The 12,052-nt window shown below is 32.1% G+C and overlaps 1 protein-coding gene across 1 annotated transcript; it reads left to right on the top strand.

Moving 5' to 3' along the window:
• Positions 1–3,386: 3,386 nt before the first annotated feature.
• Positions 3,387–5,078, top strand: Smp_056080 (putative rhodopsin-like orphan GPCR; the record flags this gene model as incomplete). The annotated part of the gene is made up of 1 exon (XM_018795141.1): positions 3,387–5,078. The coding sequence occupies one exon, from the start codon at positions 3,387–3,389 to the stop codon at positions 5,076–5,078; it is 1,692 nt and encodes a 563-aa protein (XP_018649484.1).
• Between the last annotated feature and the right edge of the window lie 6,974 nt (positions 5,079–12,052).

Below are 12,052 nucleotides of genomic sequence, written 5' to 3'. Positions count from 1 at the left end.
TCGATCAATCAAACTGCAAATTTTTTTTGAATAAGAATATTTCGTCTCCTTCTAAACTTGACTCTACTAAAAACTTTCAGATCGATAATTTAATTTCAGTCCAAATATTTATAGATTGATTGCATTCTTTCAATTTCTTGATAGTTTTCTTTACGAATTTTATGAATTATTTTAACATACCTACATTAGGTTACACAAGTGATGCAGAATACTTGTAGCTCAGAATGAGGATGTTAAAGGTGTTGTGCTCACTGATCTGGATGGTTTCGTCATGAAGCTTTCATTGTTCTTTGGAACGATATCATCGTTTCGTACTATGAAGCGACGTGAGCTACTGAAATTTCGTCACAATTGACTAAAAGCTTGTTCTGTTGATCTACCCCAACCAAAACAAACATATAAACAATCAACGTCCAAATTTCAGGCTAAAAGAACATATTATGGGTCAATTGTAGAGAAATCCTAATAGCTCGCTTCTCTTTGATGTAAGCGCTCATCAGGTTGTTCAAAAGAACAATGAAGGCTTCAAGATCAAACCATCCAGTCTAGAGATCATATACCTTGAACAGTATTCATCCAAATGAAATGTTTGTGATTTTTTTAAAAACCTCATTTTACGAATAAATAACTCACAACTTACCAATTGATCATGATTATCAAATTTGTTTTAACTGAAAGTAATTGAAGTCAGTCGATTACATAATCAATTTTTTTGGATTATTAGAAACTAAAATGAAAAGTACAGCAAGTTGTACTTTCCTCCTATGAGACTGACAATAATGTCACTAAATGGAGCAATAAAGAGACTTTATCTTTTTTATTAACCTAGAGAGAGTATTTAGAAAATTATTGAAATGAACAGAAAAATATTACATTTTAATTAGATTTTCATCCTGTTCCTATGACAACGTGGCCAAATAATGATCACGGCTACTAGAGTAGTTAGTGTCTTAGGCTTTATAGAAGCTTATCTACGTAATAAGTAGTGAATAAGAAGTCCGGTTAAACAAGGGCGTACCATATATTCGTTCGGTAGATTTAACTAAATTATTTTGATAAGCTGCATAGAAAAAGGAGAATATTCGAGAACACTGTGAACAACACTATGGAAACCATATTTATTCAAATCATCGTTACTTAAGAAGTCTTACACCAAATAGATAAAATCAAATCAATAATATCGAAAATCGATCGTAGTATCTCATGAGGGACATACACATTATTTGAAATGACAGAAGATGAATGCGAGAGATACAAAAAGTATAACAACAGAAGCGTTTCATATATATATATATATACGATTGTACAGTTTGATAATAAATTTGTTTAAAAGAGATACTGATATTCATTCATCAATGTTTGAATCATTACATTAAGCGTGAATTAAATGTATATTTTACATTACCGGTGAGACTATAATTTATGGACGACCTTTGAGCGACGCTGAAATGACCTTGAGGATGTCCACCTACGTACTACGGCTAAATGAGGGTTATAAACCAGTGTAAGGACTTGGGATTATCATTTACAGTTGATGGTTATGGTTAGTGTTGGATTGATCCAGAAAACCCCTCAAAAGTAGCCAGAAAGGCTCTGGAAACGCTAAGATACATCTTACACAATCAGCATTCAATATAAGTTTCACCAGAAACATCTGGAAAGTGACAAGTCACATGTCGCACTTCTGATTGGATGATTGCCAATACTCCTACTATCTTCAGTAGCCTTCCAGAAATTTCCGGAAGCCCAAGGCCATTTCAAATACTATAATTACCCTAGATTTTCTGTAGATGAATGAACTTCTGTTATATACCGTTCGTTCCATATTTCGCACCTTTTTTCTCGTGTTTAAGTCACTAGGTAGACTTAGCCTAGGGGTTACTAGAAGATCTTAGGAACCGAATCTACTGCTCAATTAGAAAACTTATCAGTTAGGAAATGATATCAGCTAAAATGTCAGGACTCTATTGAGCTAAGTGGTTGAATGAATTTCGCGCCAAAATCTAAGACCATTTACCTTATATCGGCTTGGTTAGTCCATAAATTATAGTCTCGCCACATTATCTCATAACAATGACTTATTCACATGCTTAAACACACATGGCAATTATTACAGAATCGAACGATGATTTAAAAGAACAAATTAATATACTTGAAGCAATTAGGACATTTTTATAAGTTTTAATGGAACAAAGAGAAAACTGAATTACGTTTTTGTGGAATATATACATAGGAAGAAGTAACTGAACAATGAAGTCATGGGTTATAAAACCTGTGCATATATGACTTCAGAACCAGTCTGAAGTGGTTCGATAAAACTGGGAAGTAGAAAACCATGTTCATCGATAGCAAACCACATATTTGAAACTGCACATAGAGTTGGCATCAATACTGGTTTATAACGTGTATAAATTGTAAAGGATCAATTTCTAGGTTTATAGAAGCCTTGACTACTCATAAATTAGAACTCTACGTATGTGTATTAGGACAATTTGTCATAACCTGGAAATTTTGGCTTCGTAATCTTTAAGTCATTTTATGGTGTAGAGTAGTGTTATAATTTTCCATTCCTTCCATATTATTTTAATGTCTCTCCATTATTTACAGTTATCACCTTGTTTACTTGGACTTTCATCCAAATGACCTTTATTAATTTTCATTTGAAGTAGCTTGACAACTATATGTGTGCCTAGATAACATGAAATGTGTTATGCAAACACATCGCGTATTTCAGATCAACTAAGTTTTCTTATAGAATACATTATGGTCACCAGTGGAATGTTGAACATGCGTCTAGTTGTATTCGAGACTTGTCCGTTGGATAATCCTATTTCCTAATGTTAATGTTCACACCTAGAGTTAAAATGGGTACCTTTCGTTCAAAAAACGTTCAACGTATTACTCACTCAGCTACTAAGTCCAGGAAATCACTCACTTGTTTGACGGATATGAATTATTTTATTATCAATATTCTAGACGAAATTTCGATTGATTTTCTGTATATTTTTGCTACTATCAATAACTTATCTATGCCATGAAACTTTCAATAAAATGGTTATATAGAAACAATCCTCACAGGATGCTAATAGGAATTGATTGAAATCCAGTTAAGAATATCACTATCAGGTCAATCGAAAATCTTTCTACCTATCAGCTAATTTTATAGCTGAAATCATTAGTCAATTGAAGCTAGATCACCATGAAAAACCTGTAAGCATTGGACGGCCGTTTCGTCCTATTGTGGGACACCTCATCAGTGCCATTTTAATTTCGGTTTCGCATTTAATTCAAATAAAACTAGATATATGTAACTAAGTTTCCTAATTACATACTGTTTACTTAGATGGTTTTATTAAATCTAAACGTTTTTGTTATATTTTTTTAGAATGCAACGACCAGAATTTCATAACTTATCTCATTGTGAAAGAGAAAAGATATTTATAAAGCATTTCTTATCTACTCAATCAACAAACCCTATATTTTATGCATTTAATAGTGAAACTGCTAAAAATGCCGTACATTTTGCAACAAATCTTAATGAAGATAATAATACATCATTATCAAAGATACTACTTATTGATAGTTATGTTAATATATCAACCGGTGTGATTTCATCCAATTTACTTAACCAAATTTGTGGACCATATCCAACATTTTCCGAATTATATAATGATACATTTGACCATGTTGTACATACTTATCTATTACCTATACTAATGATTTTTGTTTTAATCACTAATTTTTTTGTATGTCTAGTCTTTAGTAAACCACAAATGAGATCTCCTGTTTTTTTTTTATTATTCCTAATTGGTATTGTGGAATTGACAAATTGTTGTCTACCTTTACCAATGTATATTGCTCAAAGTGTTTACAAACGAACTGCATGGTGGACTGATTTACCAATTAAAAACTTTACAATTGCTAAGAATTTACTTAATACCACATATTGGGAATTAGCTCCAAATGATTATTATCAAACTAGTGATAATATGATTGCTAGTGAAGCATCCGCATGGTCAACAGTATTTCTTCCAACTATAACTCATACAATATCAGTATGGTTAACAGTTGCTTTAGCTTTACAACGTGTAATACATTTAACAGCATTTAATTTGACATCAAAAATATGCAATTTATCTTCTACAGGAAAAATATTTATCATAATATCATGTTTGGCTATTACTTTACATTGGCCTTTATTATCTTCAAGATTTATATTATTTCAACCAATTCAACTGAAATCATCTATAACTGAAGATAGTTTACATATAAATCAAAGAGCTAATTCAGTTCAGTGTCTATGGAACATTGTATATAATTTACCTAATATTGTAATGAAATGTCATTTAATTCAACCAGTATACATGATATTCTATTTCTATGCCCGAATTATATTAATCCATATTTTACCATGTGGAATACTTATTGCATTGACTATAATACTTGTTATAAAAATGCATAATATCATCAAACTGCGTAAACGTCTTGGTTTAAGACAAACTAATGATAGTTCTAGTTTAAATCATTGTAAATGTAAACTATTCTGTTGCGTTTGTAAAAGGTTTAATTCGAAGGATCCTATCATCGATACCCATAATCTTAATAATACGATATGTATATTGACTACCAAAAAATCCTCTATCAATCCTCAAGCAATATCTCGTATGCTTATTGTAGTTTTAATAAAGTTTATAGCAATGCATTTACCAAATGCTATTGTTTTAACTATATATGTATTAAGAAAAATGTGGAAAGTCGACAATTCAACACAAACTAACAATGAAGATACCTTAATAGAGACAACAACAGAAGAAATAATTCAAGGATTGGATGATGATAATAAACAAATTCTTTTTACATTTGCTTATAATGATACAATGAATAGAACAATTAATCTTTCAGAAACGAATCATATTCTTATTGATGATTATTTAGGTAAAGCTGTTATATTATGTAATCTTGTTATTTTGGTATCATATCAATTAAATTTTGTCATCTATTATGTAATGTCTACACAATTTAAAGAGACTTTTAACAATTTATGTTTTATTAAATATTTCACTTTGAATAGGGATTAATTCTCTTTCATATTACATTATTATTATTAGAGTGAATAACAATATGAGTCACTTATATAGATGGAAAAAGGAATCAGTGAGACTTTTCATAGATGAGAAATGATAGCATCTATTTTTTTAAAAAAAAACCGTCTTTTTAAACAAAAAATTTTTTTTTTTCAATTTTGGTAATTCGTAGAGATGGTAGTGTTTTCAAAGTTGAATTCATCAGTAAATCTAAGCTAGATTATCATTAAGAAACTGGATGCACTAGACAGCTATTTCGTCGTAGAATGGGATTCCTCAGCAGTGCTCATCCATGATCCCGCATATAGGACTCGATTGATTACAGAGCCCAATCCGTGTTTTGTGTATAAAGTTATCTATTTCAGACAACGGATGGAGGGTTGCGCAAGATCAAGGGTAGATTGAAGTTAGACATTAACACCGTTGTATTTCGACTCATCAGTCTAGAGGTTGAGTGCTCGCGCGCGACACTGAAGATTCTGAGTTGGATTTTCTCGTAAGGGATAGTAGATACACAATACTTAGGAGTTTTACATAAAGACGAAAAGCCGTTCAACGTGTAGTGCCGTGCTTCGTTAGTCGTTCATCTCGATAACCGTTAAAATACAAATCTTAACGGTGCATAAAATCAGAAGGCTAAGAGAAGCGGCAGCTACAGTTTATTGTCAAATGACGCAGGCCAGAAAGTTATAAGCACATAAGCAAATATCAGCGAGCGAAGTAAAAATGACATGCATTGGAGATGACGGGTACACCAACTCGCTTTAATCAAGCGTTAATCAATATTTATACTCAAATAAAAATAAATGACATAAATGTGATTAATAAGATAAAAAGTGTACACACACATACGCTCACATAAAAATAGTCAGGGTTAATAAGTGAATAATTAACAAAATCAAAACCTGACTCAAGATGGATAGGTAAATTGTTTCGTTCAGAAGCTAAAATAAGATATACGGGCTTAACATATAAACCGACACTACAAATGATTCAAGGTTTTCAATCGTGATTAATTCGTGAATTCAACTTTATTTGTTGTAACACATTTCTTTTACAAGGACGATTATGGAACAATAAAAAATCCATTGAAAAGATAATTTCCTGATGGATTCAATTGTTTTTTAAATATGAATATAACTAACTGGACAGCATATGTCAATAAAACTAAAATTTTTGTTTACCTTATATCGGTTTGGTAGAATACACCACAATTATTAGTATCTTTGGATACATGATAGATTATTGTCTGTACAAATATCGGTAGTTCAAAGACATAATGTAACATTCACACTTCAGAGTTTTATAAAAGCTGAATCAAAACAAGTCAAAGCTAGAATTATCAACCTTTTGTAAGAAATGACTGTATGTTGTAAATTGAATTATACAACAATTTATATAAAGTATGCATAAGAAACTTTGTAAGGTGAGGTTTATTCGCTTCCAAAAGTCTGCTCGTTCACCAACTTTATAAGCAAAGTTCAGCTTCAGAAGTTCAGTTTTATAAGGATCATAAAGCATCTATTTTGTTTGATGAACAAATGTTTATAAACAGTTTTCGCAAATATGTAACTTCGGTTCCTATCAGAATAGTAAAAATTGAAAATGATCATGACAACCAAGTTCATGAAGTAATTCCAAATTATTGTAATAAAGTGGATATATTTGTAGAATATGACAGCTATTGTAATGAACGGGATCAATTTAATGCTTTATGCAAAATTATTTGGCAAAATATTTGAAACCATACATTAAATATCTCATTTGCACATCTTCCATCAGTTGTCATTTACATTCTTCATAATTTTTACAATTCTGTTTTTATTCTAATTACCCTTTTGGTTCTTTTCAGCTCAATCTTGTCAATCCTGTTTTGACAGATATTCCACTTCTGATTGGTGTTACATACTAATTAAATCTGTCAACATAAGTAGCATACACCATACTTATACTAAAGGACATCTATGATATAACTCTGATAATCGTGTGGCAATAGTGTTGACAACATGAACTTCGTGAAATGTCAAAATCTGTGGTATGAAGACTTGAATTCTTTGTACGCTGTGATGTCAAATCTAGAATAAATTAAAGATAAGAATATTGAGAAAAACTATGATATTAACTATAAAATGGACATGCAAACCTATTTAAAATGACGAAAATACTGGTAATGTAACTACAGATAAGATAATTGGGATTTCTTACTAATCAACTCTTTGTATTTATCCCCCCCAAAGTTATAATTAATTAGGTATTTATATCTGGATGTTACATTCACTTACATTGTTCCTGTTCAAGGAGTGCTGGAATGATTGATTTAACTAACCATGTTTAATATGATATTCAATCCTAGATTATTTTTGAATTTTTTATGTATCCGAAAGATTGACTGAACACTATGTGTAACTGTGTAATGGAGGCCTCATCCTCATATGGTCGGTATAAAGGATAAAATCAATCTTTTAAATAGCATGTAGATTTAAAGTGATTGACGCTCAGTAAACTTTTAGCGCATTTCATTACATTGAATAATTAGCTGTGATTTTGTGTTGATAAAATTATTTGATTAATAACCACTAATAGTAGATGAATAATTTGGATAAATTAAAATGGAATTGAATTCTTCTTAGGTTGCACATCTCAATCCATCTAGTCTCTGAGAAGGAAGAAGATAGATGATGTTGTATCCTCAATTCTACCACGATATACCTGAAGTCGGAGACCCTGATAATTCCCAAAACGAGAAGCAAGAATACGTAAGACTAACATAATTGAAGTTATATTCATTGTGGAAAACACTCCGCTTAACCGAAAAATAGGCTCGTTTTTACATAGATTTATACACTATTAAATAAATAACACATACGTATTATTGTGAGCAAGGATGGATAGTGGATAGCAGTGGAATCCAGGATGCACATTTCGTCCTATTTGGGACTCGTCAGATGGATGTGCCTGCATCACAGAGTTCATATTCACTCTGGAATTCGAACACAGTACCTTTCGCTTCAAATGCCAACACTTTATCCACTCAGCTACTGAGTCCTGATAGCTACTTGCTTGTGCAATGGGGTGAAGTTTAAATTCACTTACTATTGTTTGTCCCAAATAGGACGAAACGCGCGTCCTGGATTCCACTGCTGTCCACTATCCATCTTTACTTACAATGCTTGTGAATTAATGCTATATCGAGGCAATACGCACAGTATGCACATATGACAATTAAAGACTGACCAGTTGCAGTCCTAAACATCAATGGGAAGATTCAACACAAACAATACTAAGTGAATTTACACACGTATTATGTACAAATTTATTACAGAATACATTCTACATATCACGTTAAACAGAGTTCACATTGTTTTAATACTAATTACATTGCATTTAATAAGTATAATACTAGAAAATGAAATTATGCTTTGCAAAGTATTTCACTAAAAATCAATCGAATATGTTTATTCAGCCATTATCACAGTGAATTCAATCGGAAGTAATATTGAGGAACAACAACAGTGTAGTCAGAAAAAAATGATTTAATCATTCTAACTCGAAAGATTAACCAAAACTCCTGCAATTTTCTCACAGTTTTCTTATCCCATCTTATCGAAAGCACTTTCATTTATCTAATTGGTGTCTGTATATTGAATAAATAACTTAGTAAACAACTCATGAATAAACTATTCACTTCATTTAACGATGTTTGTTGTTTTGCACTAGTAAATGTTCAGAAAATCAATATACTAAGATAAAACGTATTTACTTCTGTTACTCCAAGTGGGGAAGCATTCTCCATCCAACTCCGTCCTGAACAATCCTTTCCAGTCTCTTCCAGTTGCTACTTATTCTTTTCATGTATCCTTCCAATTATCAACGCAGTGTGTTCTTTAGTCTCCCTCTTTTGCGTTTCCCGTCATGATTCCAAGTTAGCACGTGTCTCGTGATACAGTTTGCTGATTTCCACAATGTATCTCCTATCCACTCCTGTCGTCTTATACCAATTTCCTCTTCCGATGAAAGCTGGTTTGTTTTCTCCAATAGAAGACTGTTACTGATGATATACGGCCAACGGACATTGTGTATCTTTCGTAGACAAGTGTTTATAAATACTTGTAGATGTTTGATGATGTTTGTAGTAGTTTTCAAAGTTTCAGCTCCATCCAGTAGAACTAACTGTCTTGTATTGTTTTGTCGTATTCGGACTCAAAAATTGCATCTGATTATATGTATAAAATCTAATAGTACAATGCACTAAAAATAATAATTAATAATACGAACGTTGTAGTGGATTGGCTTTGAGATAATTCCTTACACTACGTATATCAATCCTATATTTATGATAAAAATCTGAGCGTCAGGGTCATAGTTAATAAGCCGTTATTCATAACCAGTAAAAATTATCGTACGTTTATGGGATAAATGAAATTTCACAATCAAGAAAATGTAAAACCATCACCAATCATGGGAAATACCTAAATTAATTCTCCCATAAAAACTTTGGTTGTCTCGTTCTTCTCTTTTCCATGACTCAGACAAACTACAACATTCTTCAAGGAGTTTGACTCTACACACACTACCGCCATCTTAATGTTGACAGCTGTTAAATTTTATACAACTCAGTTCAATTGGATATTTAAACTATGTATACTACATTATACCGTTAATTTTTATGGCATATCACTGAATTAAGTTCAATAGATAGTATGTCTGGCTGAGAATTTCCTAGTATTTTATTAATTTATGAGGATAAAATGCTTTTCTTTACTCAGATTCTATCACGAATATAGATGCTATATCAATTTCAAATAAATGTAAGCATACTATTGACATCAGAAGGTTTGTGAATCGAAGATGCTATGTTCAAAATAACATCAAGTCTAGATGTAAAATAACTTATAACCACGACACATAACTTGCTATATTTTCTTCAGTAGACAATTTAATGATGCAGTATTCAAGCTATTCAACTTGCTTTTTACATATCTGATCATGATTAATCATGTTATATTTGCAAACATCATGTTCACTAGGAAAAAAAGTTCTAGACTAAATATCTGGTGTTTATGTAGTAACATGATTATCATGTTTAACAGTGAACAAATCATGTAAAGAGAAAAAGGGATAAAGGAAAAGAATATCGTTATGTCGTATATCAACCTTGATGATTGAATAAACGGTATGTATTTTCTTATTTACAATAAACGTTGAAAACCCTAAAGGAATTAATAGGCGTTTCACCCTACAATTTTAATAGCTAATGATAAGGTTGATTTTTAATTAAGATTGGTAATCAAAGCTAAAAATTATTCGAACACTTGGTGTACATATTAGCAATATCAAGTGTATTAAGCTCTGGTACGGCCGAGAGTGGGGAGAAAACGCTCTCCCTCTCGAAATGCTCTCACATGGCCACGCGAATATATACCCCCTGCCAGGGAAGTCCTACTCACTGCCTTCTCGTGGCGGAAGTGTTGTTTACGAAATCGAGAGGACGAAAAGCGAATGTACGGCGCTTTAAACGGGTTGGTGGATACTGAAAGTTCACCTAGGGGAGTTGGAAAACCCTGATTCCTAATCAATGGTGTACATGGGCTCTAGTATCCTGAAGGAACAAATGGCGTATGAACCAATGGTTGGTCACCGACTATCATGGGACTGCATCTCCTCACGATGCTCCACTGCCTCGTGGACTAGACCTTCAGGTCAAAGGCTCGGGTTGTGTCCCCCTAAGAAAACCACCTGCTTCAGTCTGGGCACCTGGACAGTATCATAGCCCTCACACAAATCAAATGAGATTTGTGAGGCGCATATTTATCTGGTGCTTCCTTGTACCAATATTCATGTGTTTAAATAAATAATAAATAAAATGGGAACACTTCCTGAAGAATTCTAAGAACAGATTACAATCATCAAAACTAAAGTTCAACGCTATAAAATTTCTGACGAATAGCCCAAGTTCATATGGTTTTATAATAAAAAATTATCTTGTCAATAGTCTATGTCTAGAGTGCTTTCATTAATGAATACTATCCAGAAGTAAATTTAGTTCTAGATGTTATAATGACATCGCAATTTATGAAAGTGTACCCCTATTACGGGAGATGCATGAATCATATATTGTCAGCCATTCCACTTTTCGATATTTTAAGAAGCAATAAAACAAATTCGGAAAACGATGACTAGAAATTTCACTTAAATAATGCGTTTCAGTTCTGATATACGTTTTGTCACTATTTTCTCCATAAATATATGTGCTATTATCTGAATCTTGGTTACGCAGTTTAAGCTATTAAAACATTAATGAACTATTGAGTGACTGCTCTTGGTGTTTAATATTAAGCCTCTCAACACCATCGATCGAATATCCAACTATTATAAAGACGAAGCCCAGTCTGCGAAAACAAAGATTATATATTAGGGAAAGGTTCTAATTTTATGTGCTAAACCTTCTCTTAATGATTATCAATTACATTTGAATAATTTGGAATGGATTGATGATCATTCTCAAGAGATCTTATACTGAATGGAACATAGTAGAAATTATCAGAATATAATTAAATACTACATTAGAATTAACAATAATTTTAAGCTTCCTACCAGTATGTTTTTCATTTTGTAGCCAAATAACTTTAGGTTAATTTATTTTAATTGCTGTAATAATCACTTACATTTCTTAAATAAACTGATTAAAAAAAACTAAACATATTAACAATCTAATATTGTAGTGTGTGCTAATGATGTCGGCAGATATAAGTAGTCAGTCAGTCACAGCGTAGAACTTCGTACGTATGTACATCAGTTCGAGTTGCCATACCACATTAACACAGAGATTCAGTTGTCGATTCAAATCCCATAGTAGTAGAAGTAGTAAGAGTATAAGATATAAGTAGTATATATCACCAATCGAAAGTGAAATACCTGGCGATAGAATGTTAAGAAGATCGATGAAAAGAGAACGAGAACAGAGCGTT

This window comes from Schistosoma mansoni, chromosome 1 (assembly GCF_000237925.1).
Source record: "Schistosoma mansoni strain Puerto Rico chromosome 1, complete genome".
NCBI lineage: Eukaryota > Metazoa > Platyhelminthes > Trematoda > Strigeidida > Schistosomatidae > Schistosoma > Schistosoma mansoni.
Note: the sequence above shows the minus strand (reverse complement) of the source record. Positions and strands in the feature narration are given on the sequence as shown.